Source organism: Ruditapes philippinarum, unplaced genomic scaffold (assembly GCF_026571515.1).
Source record: "Ruditapes philippinarum isolate M1 unplaced genomic scaffold, ASM2657151v2 ctg5134_1_1_1_1, whole genome shotgun sequence".
Taxonomy (NCBI): domain Eukaryota; kingdom Metazoa; phylum Mollusca; class Bivalvia; order Venerida; family Veneridae; genus Ruditapes; species Ruditapes philippinarum.
The window spans coordinates 15,064-35,152 of record NW_026855475.1 but is presented as its reverse complement, the minus strand read 5'-3'; the positions used below and the strand labels follow the sequence as shown (position 1 = coordinate 35,152).

Sequence of the window (20,089 nt, the reverse complement as noted above, 5' to 3'; positions counted from 1 at the left end):
AAACCAACATAGTGCGATTGCGACAAGCATGGATCCAGACCAGCCTGCGCATCCGCGCAGTCTGATCAAGATCCATGCTGTTCGCTTACCAACCCTATAACAAGTAGAGAAACTGATAGTGAACATCATGAATCCTGATCAGACTGCGCGGATGCGCAGGCTGGTCTGGATCCATGCTGGTCGCAAACCCATTATGTTGGTTTTGTGGTGGCGCGGCTCATTTTATTTTTACTTGAAGAGGGAGATAAGTGAGTATTTATTTTTTGAGTATAATAACGCACTTATTTCCCTTGTCAAAGACGGATAAAATACTGGCAAGTTCTTAAGTTGGTTAGGATTGAGTACATTAATTTGCTATAATATTTTAAATGGGCGTTTGTTTACAATTTACTACTTTTATGAGAAATTTCTCCACATTAAGCGCTTCTTTCTTTATATGGTAAGCATCTATTACGTTTTAAAACCACAATCATGTTTAATGTCATTAAACTCATGTTTGCACTTTCTAGAGAAGCAAAAAAATTTTTTTTTTCTTATGCATAATGTATTTTTAATTGATTAAAACTCTGGATTATGTATGATAAATATGATGGACATAAACATAGCAGTTATTTCTTTTAGTCCACAGATGCTACATTTATTGACGATGTGTTTGCCTTTAAATAACATGCTTAAAAAACAAAAATCAATTTGGACACACTGACAAACCATTAAGCGTGTGAAACATATTGAACATTGCAAAATAATGTTGAACAATGAATAATTGTAAAGAAAATAAAAGGGAAAGATAAAATATCGTAACAATTGTTGATGCAGTAGGCGTGGTATCTCAATAGACAATGTGTAGGATGAACTGTTACTGAAGGGTTTACAAAGAAATTTTAACGAATGTGTATATCACATATTTAATGGATTTATAAGAAGTGCCGAAGTTTGATTCCATAACTACATATTTTTTAATTGTTGTATTTTTATCTTTTTTTATCTGATATGGTTAATCATTTGCAGTTAATCAAGTGTAAAATGTGTACAAATTATATAAAATGAAGCTGAAAATGAAACAAACAAATGCGAAAAGATGCAATACTTGTAGAAGGAAAACTGGAATGTATATCAACAACAAGGATAATATAAAATTAAATTCAGGGATATTTTGATAGGAGGCGGCAATGCTTGCTTAGTCAACACATTTTGAAGAATTTGTTAAAGATCCAATGGTCATTTTTATTTAATATATGATAAAAGACTACGTATGACCATTTAAATTTTCATTTACTGTTTGATGCCTTTTTTCCTGCGTTAGCTGTACATGAAAAGATAATTTCTATCTCATGGGCTGGACATATCGGTATATTCTTTCAAAAAACCAAAGGTGGACAATATGCACTATTGGCTCCATTTGATAATTTCAATGAAACATGTAGTTGTTATGTCTACTTTTTCGTGTTTTATTCATAAAGTACTGCTTCCAAGAGCTGTAATGCACCGTAATAGACTCACAGCTATCGTGATAATTTGCTTTTGGATATTCAGCACATACCTTCATATACTAGCAGAATTAAATGCAGTAAGTATGACCCTCTGTTAATTTTTAGATAAAATTTTTAAGAATGTAAGTCGACAAGCGCGATCAACAAGTGCTAATGCAGTCCCTAACAAATTTTGATAACATGACCATTAGAAAGGCATCTAGTAGGTCAGTGAACAGAAAATACGGGAATAGTTATCCTTTGCAAACATCCATGGTAGATAAAACTTTGACCATGTTTCCAGTTTTTGTTTGACTTTTTTTTAAACGACCAGTTATTGTCTAATGCATAGAATCGAAAAGACTGTGTGTTGAAGCTTAGGTCAGGAGATGACGTTGAGTTTGCAAAACTTCCATATTTGCAATTCCATATCTCCTTTAAACGAGGTAAATCTTTCATGTCAACACATGATGTTTTATATAATTTTCTATGGAGAATGGGCCTTAATTTCACAGCATCATATTGTTTACTACATGCATCTGTAGTTCATAAAATTATATAAGTTATGATAGAGTCAGATTATTGAGAGACTCTTACTCTGCTCTGTTAGGCCACATGTGTCACAAATCACATTCGTCACAAGTTTTTATGAATTTGTGACGAATGTGATCACATTCGTCACAAATGACTTTTGTGACGAATGTGATTGACCAAAATCGGGTAAAAATGCCAATCACAAACGTCACAAGCAAAATTGAGAATTTTTAAACAGGCGAATCACAAATGTCACAAGTTTATTTTTCAATATGTGATACACGGAATATCATAAGGACAGTCGTGGTTATATCAGTGCGATAGTACAAGGGCGACAATGCAATAAATCGATATTGTGATGTCGACATCACGATACCAATATCTTTTCACCACCATTGCATTATCGCCATCGTACTAACTTGTTGCAATATCGTATCGTCGGCATTGTATTGTCTTCATAGAACTGTCGCATTGTCGTAATGGTATTGCTATCAAGTCGTCTTACGTTCTCGAAACCTTCAAAAAATTTTTGGTGACAATGCACGGCATAGTATCAGACTTCAACTGGAAGTGATCTTTTACCTCTGTGAACCCTCAAATTTCTTCCCACCATACAGCGACAGTCTAAAGGAATCTCACAGACTTAATCTTAGTTTCAGTACAAATTATGACCATATTTACACCAATGAGACCATATATGATTGTTTGGGAAGTAGCTGAGACCCCCGTTGACTTTCAGGATATCTAATTAGAGATTAGGACCTTTTGACATCAATGAACCTTTTTTGGTCTGACAGACTTTTGACTTCCGCAGACTTTCAGGAATCTTGGTTCAATTAAAGAGTACAAAAGATATTAACACATGTGTTCGGGATGAAAATGTTAGCTAACATACCAATACCCATAACATTACCCAATTTTTCCAATTATTAACCTCTGTGTTGAGTTTTTTCTGTAACTAGTATCTAAAGATATTCACATGAAACTCGGTATTATGTGTCTCGTATTTGGATGTTATAACACGAAAAAACATGCGTTATCCCTATATTGAAAATGAAAAGCAAAACATAAATTAGCAATAAAAAGGTTATAGAACAGGTCTGGTGTGCCTAAATGCGATTTATCACATGTTTTGACGTCGCGGGAGTGTAATAAAGCCATTACATATTTTCCATATTACTTAGAGGTTATTATACAGGGCAAGTGTGCCTGAAGGAAGATATCGGCACACTTGGTTAGGTATTGGCCCGAGGGCTTTAGCCCGAGGGCCAATGCGGACCAAGTGTGCCGATATCTTCCTTCAGGCACACTTGCCCTGTATCATAACCTTTTTATTGCATATGTAGACACTCAATTATGTTATTCTTCTAAACAAAGTTTAATGTTTTATCTCCATACTGTTTTCTAACAAATCGTGTCTATTTTCTTCACATTTTCCGTTCGCCACAAACATTTGTATTTTAAATATCTGCTCATTAAATTTCTATAAAATCATATAAAAATGTGCAGAAATTTAATCTTTATCTATCCTGTTGCGTGTTATGCTGATAAGTTAACTATAAGTTATATCTTGAGCGCTCCAACGTCAAAACTTGTTTACGTCAACCGGACGTGACGTCATGATATGGATTTTTGGCACACTAGCAAGTGTGCCGATATCTGGCACACTTGCTCAATGCATGCTTATATCGGCACTCTTTGGGCAATATCAGCACACTTCCTTAGCATTTTTGTTACTATTTATAGTAACAAATGCAATAAACTAGTATAATATCGTTTTGACGTCGACGTCATTTAACGTTAGCGGACGTCGCTTGATTTTACCGCGTTTATAAGGCAAAATAACAACAATTTTTCGGTTTATCGGCTCCAAAATTTAACCTGTGATATGAATAAAATAATAAAATGCTCGGCAGAGCCTCGCAATTTATTATTTTATCCAACTCGTTTAATAAATTCAATATGAAAAGACACTCATGTAATATCCTCTATATTGGCCTACGAGACCGCTAAAGCCCTCGGGCCAATACCTCTTCTTGGCCAATATTGCATTCAGACACACTAGACCTGTGTAATAACCTATAAATACGCAACGGCAAACACTATAAATAGAAAAAAAATGTGAATTTAAACGTATATGAGTTTTGTCCATGTAATATGACTGTGGTCAGGTGACGTGATGCGCCAAATATCGATATCGGTCCGACTTCCGGTTGGGCCGATATCGATTTCCCACTTCGGGTTGCTAAAAAACGCGGAAAGATTGACAATTTTATAAGAAAAAATACGTTTAACTAAAATATATCTTGATAAAAAAGCAAAATTGAAGAAACACTTGAAAAACAATCTCCAAACAGTTAAATAACGCCAAAATATATTAAAAACAAATGTTTGTGAGGAAATGACGTCAACGTCATTAGACGACGTCAAAAGTCCCTCGCTTTTTAAAATAAATTATACATTGTCGCTGAACAATGTTTTCAAACGATTTTTTTAATTCTATAATGAAAACCAAAACATAAATGAGCACATGCAATAAAAAGGTTATAGAACAGGTCTGGTGTGCCTTAATGCGATATGGGTCTACAAGATCGGTATTAGCCCTCGGGCTCTTTTAGTGGGCCAAAATCGAATAAAGGCACATCAGACCTCTGTAATAACCTATAAATATATCCCGCCTCTAAACCAATGAAAATTCGTGAACTTTATTAGCAGTATTATAATTGCGGCTAGTATTGTGCAATGTGAGTTTGCTTTTAGTCTTCTTGGAATCCATGTTGTTATTCATTACTTTATATTCTAGCATAAAATTGCCGTTATAACCATGATTTCGGGGTGTTTTAACAGGACCAAAAAGGTCTTTTAACAAGGAGATTCTAGCGCTCATGCGCTGTTAAAACACCTTTTTGATATACGTTTTCCGTGGCACAGCGTCAATACATTGTGGCCCGGACGCTGCTTAACTAAAACGGAAATGACGTCACGGTCACATACAACGCTGACGTTCCCGTGCAATCCGAGGAAAATCAGTGATGTTGCTTGATTGTGTATGGATTGTGTTAGATTTATGCATGCTTTATGCTAGAATAGCGTTAACGAATGATTGTTCCGTGTCATAACAACTGCTGAAACCCTCGGGATACGTTGGGTCGGGTACCAACTAATCCTTGGGTTTCTACAGATATTTTTAACACGAAAAAAGAAACATGCGTTATTCCTATATTATATCAGAGTTCTTTAGTACTGACGGCTCATCTAGGGTTCAATATGGCGCGGTTCATATAGTTATTTTACCAGTAATATCTATAAAGGAAAGGGTTAAATGAGAATCATGAAGGAAGTTGAATAAATAAACTTAAAGAAAACTTAACATTTCTTGTAGAATATGATTGGTCTTGCGAAGCTATAATTACACGAGGTCATTCAAATATCTTGCAAGCAAATTCGCTGAATTAATGTTTACCGCCGACAGCATCATATACTGATTGAAAATTAAACAATTGCAGGATACATTTCGAATAAAGACTCCGGGGAAATAGTCGGTTAAAGCATAAATTATCAGGGCCCATATCACTCAAGGTCACGGCGATAATGCACATGCCCTTTTTGTATTGAAGGTTCCCACACAATTAAAATTAGATATATTTAACATTTGAAGACATGAAATACTTAAGTTATCTGACTGAATATTAAGCAACCAGGGGTCTTAACTTCGGGTAAGTACCGTCAATATACACATCTCCGCTTGGTATTAGATGTACCCACATAGTTTTGTTTAAATTATTCAGCAGATTTGTTGAAGAATAGGGTTGAATTAATGCTTTTCTATGAACAATAAATGATAATAAATTATGGATCATAACTCTGTATTAAACGGCCAAACGGGAAATACTGATGATGATGAGGATGATGATGATGATGATATGCACATCTTGTTTGTTTGTTTATGTGTTTATCTAAAGTCGCCGCCGGAAAGCCCATATAAGCGACCGTACCCTCAAGTCGGACCAAATCCTTTAGTGTCCCGTCGAGATTTTTCGAGATGCGCATCTCCTCTTTATATTAAACTAAATTTCGTTGAAATTCCTAGAGCGCAGAAAAGCAATAGTTCTATATACAGTGTTTTATAAATAACAACAACAACAAGGGGCAATAAGTCTGTTTTTAAAAAGAAATGGAGATATGCTGGTTATATGTGCAACTGGTTTGTGAATGAAGGTTCCTACAAAGTTGCAGAATCGATATCCATCCAGAAGTTGCTGAAAAATAGCGTGGAAACGAAATGATTCCATATACAGTAATCAATGGCCGGATAGTGCGGAAACTAAATCTGGACTGACAGGCGGACGAACACGCTAAAACAGTCCCATCACTCCCGATTTCATCAGCGGGGGAGGGGATAAAAATGTCTGTAGTTTTAGTTCCAATAATTGATTTCAGTCCTAAAAATTTGTGACGTTTGTGACTCAGTGAAAAGCATTGAAGAAAACAATATTTATCTCAAATTTGTGACATTTGTGATTTTAAACTCGTGACGAATGTGATTGTCTAAAACATTGGATCACATGCATCACAAAATTTGTGACGAATGTGATCTCATTCTTCACAATTGTGACGAATGTGATTTGTGACACATGTGGCCTTACTCTGCTTTTTCAATGGAATAACTAAAGATATGACCACAAACATTGACATGTGCTCTTTTGTTAACAAACTTGATGTGAATCGAAATTTTTTATTGTATCCACTAATTTGATAACAAGAACTGGACATGTCAGGGATCTATGCATTAAATGTGTTTAGTTCCAACAAAAACATTTGATATTGATGTAGGTGATGTGAAACGTGAACCTATGAACAGAAAGCTGCGTGTGATATTAGCATAAAAGATGTAATGTTTGAATAGTGTCTTTTGCTAGAAATATGACATTCGTTTACTATTTATTCCTAGCATCCACTCAAGTATAAAGTTTATTTGATATGTTTTCAGATTGACGAATATAACACTAGTTTGTATGAAGGTGGTGTGTCATTTCGTAATGTGGTGCATGTGTAAGTTTAAAAATGAGCCGCGTCACGACAAAACCAACATAGTGCGTTTGCAACCAGCATGGATCCAGACCAGCCTGCGCATCCGCGAAGTCTGATCAGGATCCATGCTGTTCGCTATCAGTTTCTCTACTTGTAATAGAGTTGGTAAGCGAACAGCATGGATCCTGATAAGACTGCGCGGACGCGCAGGCTGGTCTGGATCCATGCTGGTCGCAAACCCATTATGTTGGTTTTGTCGTGACGCGGCTCAAAAAGGTCTTTAATAAAACGATTACGTTTTCTGTGGATTCTTATTGTTGTTTTTTTGCATTAATACATTTATAAAGTTAGAAAGTTATTAAATTCTCTCTATACTTTATGCTATTTTGTCTTCTTTTATTTTTCAATATATGTTAACATGTACATTTGTACTTTAAATTGATGAAATCATTTTGTGATTAAAAAAAGATTTATATATATATCCTTTTTTTTAATTTTTATTTATTTATTTGTTTATTTTAATTTTTATTCTTGTTTTTTTTTTTTATTTCTTTTTTTAAATTTATTTTAAGAAGGGTAAAGTTTTTGTTGTTCGAACTGCTGCTTATGCCAATCCTCTTCTCTTGCAGGTTTTCAAGTTGTATTTTATGTTCCTGGGTTTTAATGCCTTTTTAAGTTATCTTTTTGTGCTAAACTACTTGATAAATTGAGTAAATGCGAATGATTTGTAATGTGTAAGAAGTAGATTAAAAAAAATTAATATTATTAGGTTACAAATACCTTGAGGGTTATCCATGTGTTTTCTTTCATTTAATGAATGAATATCTATAAACGATATTTGTTCGTCACTCTTTATATGTTTATTATGATCATTAAAAAGCCATGAAACTAATGCTGAATGAAAAAGACATCTCAACAGCTGCTCTGAAAATAATAACTTTAAAATCGATTAGCTGTTTAAATGCATATATAAAGTATGATATGATATGAATATGATATGATATGTTATGTTGTTATGATATGATATGATATGAATTTGATATGATATGAATATAATATGATATAAATATGATATTATATATGAATATGATATGATATGATATGAATATGATATGATATGATATGATATGAATATGATATGATATGATATGGATATGATACGATATGAATATGATATGATATGATATGAATATGATATGATATGAATATGATATGATATATGATATTTGAATATGATATGATGTGAATATGACATGATATGATATGGCATCACATCACGTCACGTCACATATAAGTTTATTGTCTCAATCTACACAAGAATAACCAACTGAATGAAATATATGGGGGGGGGGATAACAAAAACAAAAAACAATCATATGTTTTCATATGTTATGAGCATTTTCTTACTTTAATTTCAAGTCCACACAGAGAAGATATTGATGTTGTATATACATGGGTCAACGGATCAGAGAAAAAATTCAAGCAAGACCTGGATGAGTACATTTCTCTCATTAGGAAGGCAAGGTATGACGTTACGTAAGTGTCTGACCTTGACCTTTAATGACCTTGATATTAAAATCAGTAATAACCGTGAAGATGTCATAGATTTGATTACATTCTAACATATATATACAATAAAGAGAACAAATTTTTGCATTAATTATTTGCGTGTCTTCTAAGGTTTATTTTTACTCTGACCTTTTATGACCCTGGCATTAAAATCAGAAATAACATTGACGATGACTCATTCAAGAGATATACTAAAATAATGTTAATTTCTTTCTGTTAAAACGGATAACAGGGTGACCGAGAATTTCAGATCATTGTTCTAGAATCACTTGTCCCCCCCCCCTTATTACCTGTTGGATAAAGTCGTCAACTAGGGAAAATATATCCAGCTAGTCTTAGGAATGTCAATTGTTCTACTCAGGTGCCTGAGATGAAGTCAAAAACGCACGATGTCTTCATCAACCAATTAAAGCTTATGGCGTTTACAATTATGTTGGTTTAATTTTCAATTTATATTGAGCACAAAGAAAATAGTTTGCATGAACTGTCTGTGTGTTTTCTAAGGTTCATTTGTCATCTTCTCAACATTATCATAATGTTATCTGTTTCGTTCAAACTTTTGCTAATTATTTAAGGAACTCCACTAAGATCCAAAGGTCTATAAACATAAAATATGAATTATTTACAAAAAAAATCTGCTGGGGTCATACAAAAGATAAATAAGAAATATATTCAAAAATAAAATGGTATGTATGTACTATTTATAGCCGGAGCTGAGAGTTAAGCGTTGCAACGCTTTACATCTTTTGGTCGTTTTTTTTTTCACAATTAGAATCATTAGTTTTGAAAAATCTGAGCGAGTGAATGATCTGAAATTTTGCACACAAGTTATTGGTCTAGACCTACATCAAACGGAACACTCATCTTGAAAAATTATTTCCAGCCCGTCATGTCATGAACCTCAGTGCAGTCCCTTTAAAGTTCATACGTCAAAATAATTAAAAAATTTGTGTCTATGATTGAACATGTAACTTTTATTTCAATTCTGATATATCCATTTACGACATTTTCAAACGTTGTTTTTTCAGAGCAGATGTACTGGCACTGAATAGATATTTTGACTATGGAACACTGAGATATTCATTGAGGTCCATAGAAAAATACGCAAACTGGGTCAGATATATTTACCTCGTAACGAATGATCAGATACCAGACTGGCTTAATAAAGACAACCCTCGGATCAAAATTGTTACTCATAAGGTATATCTTAAAAGATTCCAGCTTGTTTCGATTTCGAGTTTTTTTCTGTGGCTCTAACTTTGAAAATTTGACCATTTGTTCATTATTTAATAGTGAATTAGTGTATAAAGTAAGGTATTAAATACTCTAAATAATAAGTTATGATAGTATTCAAGTTTACTATCATATGTAAAAATAAATCACGAACGAGTTATAAGTGGACAATGTTGGCAGGAGTTAGATACATGATCTGATATATGAAATATCTATATATAGCAGATAATAATGTGTTCTAGAACACATTATCATAATCATTATCATAATTCATCATGATATATGTTCATCATATAAATGTTCATACTAAATCACTTTAGAACTATATTAACAGATTGTGATTTCCAAAAAATATTTCATATGATTATCCAAATGATACATTTCTAATGTTTTTTAACCTACTTTTAGAATACTTACGAAATATGTGCCCATTGAAAAATTACATACAAAACCTTTTTTATGTAAAAGATTACCATAAATTCTCGTATTTATTATGTTGTTTAAATCTCAGTATGTTTAAGTACTAAGTATAGTCACGTATAGACACAGCATGATTGTGTTCATGTTTGTTGCTTTAATCTCAGTCTATATTTGTATCATAAACATGTATCATTATTATTTGGTTCACAGTATGTGCTTGGTTACATCCTTGTTTGTCTTTTTACAGGAATACAAAATCTTTCAGATTTCTTTGTTTAAAAAACTTATTATTTTGTTAATGGTACCGAATACATTTTCGCATATATTTTGGACATTCAGTTTTCAATGTTTAACATTTGTTGTAAGTCAGCGTTTTCACAAGGGTTACATGTACATGTACTGGCTCTTTTGCATCAAACAAATGGTTACTAGGAAATGTTCTTTTCAATTTGTTACACATTAATCCATGCTTTTAATGTCGAATATAAAGTTCAGTATGCGTTCAATATCAACTTCATTTAGAGATAATGTTTCATAATTAGTATTTTGACAAATTTGCGCATTGTTGCTTAGCAACAAATCCGATTAATAAATGCAAGGGTGTTGATAAGTTATTATAGCTAGACATAAGCTGATTAATCTATTATAATTAATACTATTGGAAACTAGTACTTAATTTGTTTAAAAAGCTAGATTATAAACAAAGAGAAATTGCATTATGTTACCATAGTATCCTTATCATTATTTTTGTTACTAAACACAACATTATAAGTTGTAAAATGAAAAAATACGTTTTGTTTCTCAACGATTAATCATTTATTCTGACAGTAGTTCTTGACATTTTAGAAAACCTCACAAATGTACGGCAATACATTTTATGTCTAACCTAACAAAGCGCTTCTTTTTATTTATTTAAAGATTAAACCATTAATTTTTACTTTATTTCTTTAAATTTGACATCAGTTATGCCATACATACATTTACAACAGGGCATTTCTTTACTGTATTTCTTGAACTTTGTAGTACTATCACAAAAACGGGACGAACGCATTTTAAAATGTTTGTTATTGCAGGAGATATTTCTAAACAAAAGTCATCTTCCGACGTTCTCTTCACCGGCAATAGAATGCCACATACACAACATTAAAGGACTTTCAAACAATTTTATATACATGAATGATGATATTATCTTAACATCAAGACTAGAACTTTCTGACTTTCTCACTGAAGACGGCAAATATGAGGTAATAAGAAATTATTATTATTGCTTTTTTATTTTCTTGCAATCACTGTAGTTTAAAAGTACATACAACGTTTTTATTATAGTGCACATTTGAGACGTCGGTTTTAGAGGTATAATTGTGACTTTTATATAATATGTTTACACAACTGCTGTAAATTTAAGAGGTACCAAAGCAAGTAGTTGTGCAAATAGACAGTACTATAACACGTTATATGACCGTGAATATGGTGAATTAATGATTGTTGCCAATATAACAATCGCCTTACGATCGGGTTATATATGCATAAAACCGTTTATATTGAACCATATAACAGTCAAGTAATCTAGATCTATAGCATTAATATATACATGTACAATGTTTTGTATAAATTTGTGCACCTTTATAGAAAGTTTGTTTTTTTAGAAATAATTGAAATATTTTATTTATGATAATTATCATCATCACCGTTATCATCATCATTTCATCATTTCATCTTATATTTTATTATTATCATTATCATATCAGTATTTTAAGAACACTTTGATTAATTTGAACATTACCAGCTCCGTTTCATGCACGAGAAACTGGAACGCTGTAACAAATTGTGTGCCTCTAACAACGTTAGCAATGGTGTTTGTGAACCAGAGTGCAACACCGCCAGCTGTGAGTGGGACGGTGATGATTGTGCAGGGAAAAAAGTTCCGACATATACAGAAAATGACAGATTTTTTATGTTCGACAGTTGGATGGGCTCGATGATGCATGCTCATTTTCTCTTCAATAAAGTTTTTGGACCAGCAAATAGATACATACCGGAACATGGACCTCACATGTTTAATAGAGACATTCTTCGTTTGCTGCAATATAGGTTGTATTTTCATCTAGATATGACCAATTAAGTTATGAATTAACAGCTAATTGAAAATTTTTATGCAAGCTCTAATCACATTATGCCGCAAAGCGAAGAAAATTTGTTTAAAAATAATAAAAAAGTTGATGGAGAACTAATATCAAATATGTAGCACCAGCATCAGAAGTAGCAACGGCAACAGTAGCAGTAGCAGTAGTTTTGTTTTAAGTAGTAGTATAAGTAGTTTTGCTGCTGCTGCTGCTGCTGCTGCTGCTTATGTTGTTGTTGTTATGTTTTTGTCTTCTTAGCTTTTTGAAAGATATTTCCTTCAATTTTGTTGACCACTATAGGCTTCTTATCATCAAGACATTGCGCCACAGTTTTTCTTCTTCATTTATTTATTTATTTTTTATAGTTTCCTATACGAATGGGACAAAACATCTTCAATCAAAATCCGGCATCATCTAACGATGCAATATCAGTTTGCTTACAATAACTTCCTACTGACATTGGAGGAAAACGGACTTGTTAATGTAAAAACAAATTTAACGTAAGTATATTTTATTGCTAGTACTTGAAAAAATTATCAGTTTTCAACAAACATACATTCAACAATAAAAGGGTCCTCTTGGTATTTTCTGTTCTTATCCACTTCCAGTGTATAAATGTTATCATATGTACTGTATGTGTATGTTCTTAAATAAAAACTGTTTAAACTAAACTGATCATTTTATATATTCTGTATATGAAAATGTGTCCACCTCACATATTTGTCTCTACATGAAGGGTTATTTCAACCAAACAATAGCAAATTTTGTCTCTATCACAAATATTTCCTTCTCAATCAACATCTTTTAATTACCCCAAAACGGAAAACAATTGTAGCATACTGTGATGGAAACCAAACATTATCTGATATTAGATTTTTCATGCTTCACAAAAAAACAATCGCACTATTTTACTTTAAAAAACTTTCCGGATGTTTCTTTACATCTTCAGATTTGTAAAGGAGTGTTGTAACAAGGATATCCTTGAATTGGATAATAGAGATGTGAACGCTAGAAGAAAACAGCTTGACGAAGCCAAGAAAAGACTTCAACTTCTGTAAGTTAAAATAATAAACCCATTTTAAACTGTTTCTACTTTTACTCTTTCGTGACCAAATGAACAAAACAGTCCTGCGTTCCAGCGGTTTAATCTCAATATATCTCGATATATCATTGCGACATTAAAACAAAGTTTCTTTGATGTTGTCAAATGATTGTTTTAGTTGCACTATTAAAAGTATATACAACAATATTTAAATACCATATTCTTCTGAGGCAGAGAGAACGAAATGTTCCCCCTGCGACATTTCATGCCAACCAAGTCGTTAACCATGGGTGACACTATCTTATAAAGGGTGAACATTTTGTTCTATCACCTGCTGTAAGATATTAAATTCATTTTCTTATACCGAACAAAAACATAATCAAGAAAGACATGTAATAACTAATATGCTCGTGAGGACCGTTTGATACTGTCAGCGACCCGAAAAGCAATGTTGCCGGCTTGTTTCCCCATAAAGTCACATAATGTTATATAGTAATTAAATCACGAGAGTTATAATAATGAGATATTTATTACATAAAAAGCATGGCACTCCGGTCATTTTACACTTCTTCACAATGCAACAGTTTGTGAACATCAATCATGGCATGGAGATTTTTGTTTAGAAAAATTCAATTAAACAATTAATCCTATTTATGTATGATACAATAGTTTTGCATAAACCGAGCGCACACATTTGCACATAAATAGAGAAGAAAACGTGCATTACGCGATAAATAACATATTTAACAAACATCATCACATTTACGTGTTAATGGCATTACATTACAGTTTCTTCATATGAAAAAACAAATAACGAATATCAGAAACATCGAATAAAACATACTTTTATGCAAGTATAGATAGCGCAAATGTACCTCTTTCGTGCCTTTAAATCTGATTCAGACTTATAAAAACCATCACCATGCATATGCACCCGTGTGCTTTTTCACATAATACTGCACGAGTACGGGTAATGGCCCATTAACCCTCTATTGACATCAGATAATATCAACTTATGACAGGGATAAATGAATGAATGTTCACATTAATTAGTCATACGACTGACGGTTTACTATTAAAGATTATTTATTCAAGATAGATTATAATCGTTACAAATATCTTTAATGCGCTTCCTTGAACTACTAGTATAAAAAATTATATTTTATTGTCATATGAAGAAACATTGTCGTGGTCCTTATAAGGCTCTAACCCACAGTCTCTCGGTAGATTGACAAAGGTAGATATATTAAGCATGGTACCATCGTTCCACTTTGACAAAACGAATATATGAGCCGCGCCATGACAAAACCAACGTGATGGTTTGCGACCAGCATGGATCCAGACCAGCCTGCGCATCCGCGCAGTCTGATCAGGATCCATGCTGTTCGCTTACAAACCATATAACAAGTAAAGAAACTGATAGCGAACAGCATGGATCCTGATCAGACTGCGCGGATGCGCAGGCTGGTCTGGATCCATGCTGGTCGCAAACCCAATTATGTTGGTTTTGTTATGGCGCGGCTCAATTATTTAGTTATGTTTATCTATATATCTGCAATAGAACAATGACAGTTATAGCTCTATTGTATTCTTTTCATTTCAGAAAACCCAAGTTCCTGGTCATCACGACACGGTTTTTACAAATGATGTATGAAAATGACAGGGATGTTCTTGTAAATGACATTACAAATTTCCTACATGAACTTTTTCCGACACCGTCGCTGTATGAAATATCTTGATGCAGGCTCTTTGATTAGTTAATTATATTTAGAAATATTTAAGAAAAACGGAAACTTGTATAACGGCAAATATCGTCTTATTTCAGGAAATATTGTTACATTAACTAAGCCGCTTTTTCTTTCTTTTCGTAAACCTATTTTTGGTATTATTGTCACGTGACAGGGTATTTCCCACTGTGACGTCATAATATTAGAAACTATCAATATGGCGGCTTGCATACTTGCTCAAAAGGGTCCGTATCATAATTATTAAAAGAAAAGGAAATTCCGAGATTAAAACTGGTATTACTTAAATCGCATTTGTTGAACAGTAAAGGTTCAGTTAAAAAAATATACATGTACTTGCAGCATAATCTTAGATGAAATAAAGGTGTACAATTGTGTTAATTCCAAGGCATTACATATGCTTAACAATCTAAATTGAGTTTGCATTTATGATGCTAGCAATATTGATTTAAGATATAACATAATTGATACTCCATTAATTATAATAGAAGATTTGTCAGGCTGTTACATTATAATCAATGATGTTTATTCATCATGGTATCCAGTGTATGACGTCATAACTTCGTCATTATGCATTTTTTTTTCATTATTTATTTGTTCATCTATTTACTTGATATTTATTCATTTACATCACGTATCTTTTCATGTCTTTACGTCCAACAGCATTTCATGGATACAAGGATAAATGATACGTACTTTACCTTTTTATTCCAAATGTGTGTTAGTGTGATGGTGTGCTTGTTTGCTGGTGCATGCGCATATGTAAATATAGAGGATCTAATTGAGCATATGAGTAATTCAGTACTTTGATTAAATTATGGTTCATGCAAAAATATCTATAATGAACAATAGATCATTTTGTTTCCTATTGCTTTACAGTTGATTTAAAAGTCTCTTTTCTGGTGATGAATTTCCTTTTTAACCATTATAAGTCCATGAAAATGGTAATGTTGGCAGCCTTGCGGTCTAGCTGCGTAAAGTTAGTGATTTAGATAGGAGCTACGTTGGAAAATGGCTTATAATCATTTGCTGGTGACATAAAAAGCACATATGAAATGACAAAAGAAATCTAACTGTTTAAAGGTGGCAGACTTTTAGCCTAAATAAAGTGATAATGGTCAGTTTCGATAGTTACTATATTACTCATAAAGGTCTCCCCTTGTGGCTGAGAGGTTGGCTTTAAGGACTGAGCCATCATAATTTTAGCCACCGTTTATCCTTGCGTGATCACAAATTATCGGAATCTATGACTCTCTTAGCTCCAGCAGGTGGGGTGGTTTTGACCCCTGCTGTTTCTTTAACTTTGTAACAGCTTAGGTTAGTCAAAATCATCTCTCCTGATGCGGCTCCATATCACATAAATTGTGCACCATAAAGCAAAACACCGATTAAGGTCAATAACTATGACTGCTACACTGCCAACATCAAGTTTCTTGGGTGCCAGGCTGTTTTGGAGCATAAGTTAGCTCATCTGAGCTTTAGCAGCACAGAGGTGATTTTTTATATCACATATGCTTATAATGTTCTTTCAAGTGATAATGCATTTTCGAACAGTTCTGTTAAACAGTATGTCATTAAATTTAAGCTGCTAGACTAAGTGCGTTATGCTGCCAACTTAACTGGCATTTTCAACAGTATCATTATTATTCGGTCTATTATAATTATAATCATAATAGTTATCATTATTACATGTACCATATTCAAAATTACAGTTATAATCATTCACATGGAAATGCTTTGATAGAATGTGATTTATAAATGTATTAGAAAATCTTTATGTATGATAGCTCTATGAGTGTTTGGATTGTTTTACATTATATTAATGTTTCCTTGTTGCCTTTGTAAAATAAAATATACATGTTAATTCATTAATAGTTGTGTTAAACCTTTTTAAACATATATATGCTTTTTTCTACACTCCCGCCTTCTCGCCCCTTCCTGGCCAAATTCACCCTTCCATACCTTCCCTGCCCCCCTCTCCGTCTTCCCCATCCTCCGTGCCCCCCGTACTTGGGTCCTTTCAACCAAAAAGAAATGACTGACTAAACATATTACCATATTTCCTTGATGAAAAAGCCATTGTTTTCCAAATGTAAACCCTTAACCTGCTGGAACTTGAAGTGACCAATACACTACCTGTCTCTATGTTGACTATGTTGTCTCACCAACCTTTATTCCGTTCGTGGCTTAATTTTGTACCTTTAGGGAGTCTGTATTCTCTATTCTATTACAGAAAATGTCATTATTACTTGAAGCGTATTTTGTCGTAAATGCGTGTCGTAATGACATGACATTTTCGTTTTAATACTAAATATACACATTCATACATCTGTCACCTATAAATGGCCATGAATCTTATTTCTAGATGTAGATTAACACCTGACTGTTGTTTTGTTATTGTTAAAACTCCATGTCCTTAAACAAGTACATGTATGTTCTTTTTCTAATACAGCTGATCCTTGTTTTCCATGTATAAAAGCAGGAGTTCAGCTCTTAAGTGAATAAAATATCAAAGAAAAATAATTTGATTATTACCATTAAATTTTACTGATCCCAAATTGATTCAAATGCAAGGATTATTGGTGCCCAAGTAATGTTATATGTCCTACGGCCAGATTTATACCATTTATGTTATTTCATTTATTTAAGAGAGATCAAAGGGTATAAAGCTATTGCTAGTGAAATATTTTATATCACTAATCAACAGAAAACTTATATAAAGTAGTTTCGATTTTCTTATGGTCGATTCCGTTTAGCAATGAATTCGATTACGCATCATTTGCTTTAAGGGAAATATACAGACATATTCCTTTCATAAAGGCATTTCAGAAGTATTATTTTTTCAAAATGAATATGGCTTTGTACACTTTAAACAAGAAGTTTCTTTAAAAAGATACTCGGCCGAACTAAAACTGTTTTGTTTTTTTTGCATATCGTACATGTGTCATAGGAAACATGGAAAAAAAATCATAAGAATTATGATGTTGAACCTAGTATTGAAATTTGCGTTTAAATTTTTGAAATATTAAAATCATATGCATATGTTGGCGAATACATTTTTTTTAAAAATAGAAACAAAATCCTAAGTCTGAGGTAAATCCTTTAAAAGTAAAGAAGATGTAAATAAGAACTACAAACAAAACAATTTATTTCGTACTCAATTGTTTTGTCTCAGTTCATTTTTACCGTCATATAATTCTTTTATTTCTATTATTGTGAATGTCGTTTCAACTCAACGGAAAACATTTAAGTTATTGAAGGTTGTTTCAATCGAAATTTTAATTAAAATTTTATAAATGACAACGTTTTGTTGATACGAAATACCCGAATCAACAGATTTGCAACACCTTTGGAAATAACGAAAGGAAGCTAAAATCTGAAAAAGAACCGAAAGAGAGCCTCCTTATCTTCAATACTTTGGCAAACATTTATTATAAACAAACCATTCAATCGTTAGCTGTTATAAATATACTCAACAAAAATAGAAAACTGACACTTTTTTTTTTTTTTTTTTTTTTTTTTTTTGATATTTTCTAATTTTTGATTTAAATCAAAACATGTGAAGTGAGTATTCATGTACTATAGATACACTATACATGTTTTTTGTTTTGACCGCGTGTTGTCAGAAGAATGCATCTAAGCGTAAAATTTTAGTTTTTGCACGTGAACCCCGTGCATGCTGAACAATGTCAGATAGACAGCGATGTAAGGCACTATACATATGTTCAGTAACAATTTAGTGTTATTCACACCTAAAGTTGATAGTTTTCACAATGCCACGTTTATCAGAAGCAGAGAGAAATCAAGCAATAGGAATGCTGCTGGATGGGTCACTGTTGTTGACTGAGTAGAACGTTTAACTTCAGTCGCAACACAGTTCGTGAACTTGTAAGACTTACAGGTGATGTGCACGATCGTCCAAGGCCAAAAGAGGTCCGACACACTTGGGTGTGTTCATATATAGTGTAATTAACTTACACAAGCAATTTGACAAAAATATATAGACAAATATTTTATATAGAGACAATGGATGTAACTCTAACATTACCCTATCACTGACAGTCTGTGAAAAACAGTCCACAATATACATAAATATCACTTTAACTTTTCATTTCTCTGCTTATCACAATGTTATACCATGCTGATCATTTTAACTACAGCTTCAAATAATTCATGCAATCCGGTAATGTTTAATAAAATGTTTACCTTTCCCAAAATTGTCCAAAATGAAGTTCATTTACACGAATGTGTCCACATACACTCTGCCTGTAAGCATGCGTTTCCGTGATGATTTCCAGCTATTGACCGATACAGTTCGTTGAATAAACTTGTTTGCGATATATTTTCACCTATAGTCTTACACAAAACACTAAACACAGCCGATATACTTAACATCAATTTCTGAAAAATTGACACTTGCCATTGTCATTTTTGATTTCATGTGACTGTAATGTAACACGATTTTTGATTGGTCTTTGTGGATGCTCACAATAATAGTTTCCCTTGATATCTGGTATCTAGCCAATCGGATTATAACTTTCATCGGCGGAAATGTCAAAGTCACGTGACTTCCAATCAGTCTGCAAATGGCGTAAGGGTTCAAAGGGAGGTAACTGTTGCTCTCCAAAAATAAGTTGATGAGAGTTATCTCCCCTGATAAAAATGCAAATGGCGTAAGGGTTCAAAGCGAGTTAACTGTTGCGCTTAAAAAAGTTTTTTAGAGTGACTTCCCTTGAAAACATTGCAAATGGCGTAAGGTTTTAAAAGGGAGATAACTGTCGCGCTCAAGGAAGAGTCGGTTTAAGTGACCTCCCCTGAAAACATTACAAATGGCGTAAGGTTTCAAAGGGAGGTAATCGTAACTGTTGCGATCAAAAATCTTTTTAGAGTGACTTCCCTTGAAAACATTGCAAATGGCGTAAG

The 20,089-nt window shown here is 33.0% G+C and overlaps 1 protein-coding gene across 2 annotated transcripts; it reads left to right on the top strand.

Moving 5' to 3' along the window:
- Positions 1 to 211: 211 nt before the first annotated feature.
- LOC132743455 (N-acetylglucosamine-1-phosphotransferase subunits alpha/beta-like) lies at positions 212 to 17,012 on the top strand. Of its 2 annotated transcripts, none has more exons than XM_060731978.1 (9): positions 212 to 1,567; positions 6,994 to 7,055; positions 8,454 to 8,570; positions 9,632 to 9,803; positions 11,330 to 11,500; positions 12,043 to 12,347; positions 12,745 to 12,879; positions 13,329 to 13,433; positions 15,025 to 17,012. In XM_060731978.1, the coding sequence occupies exons 1-9, from the start codon at positions 1,382 to 1,384 to the stop codon at positions 15,158 to 15,160; spliced, it is 1,389 nt and encodes a 462-aa protein (XP_060587961.1). In that variant the 5' UTR covers positions 212 to 1,381; the 3' UTR covers positions 15,161 to 17,012. The 2 variants fall into 2 exon arrangements, with proteins under 2 accessions (XP_060587961.1, XP_060587962.1); XM_060731979.1 differs by having other exon boundaries at positions 213 to 1,567; positions 8,454 to 8,558.
- The last annotated feature ends 3,077 nt before the right edge of the window (positions 17,013 to 20,089 follow it).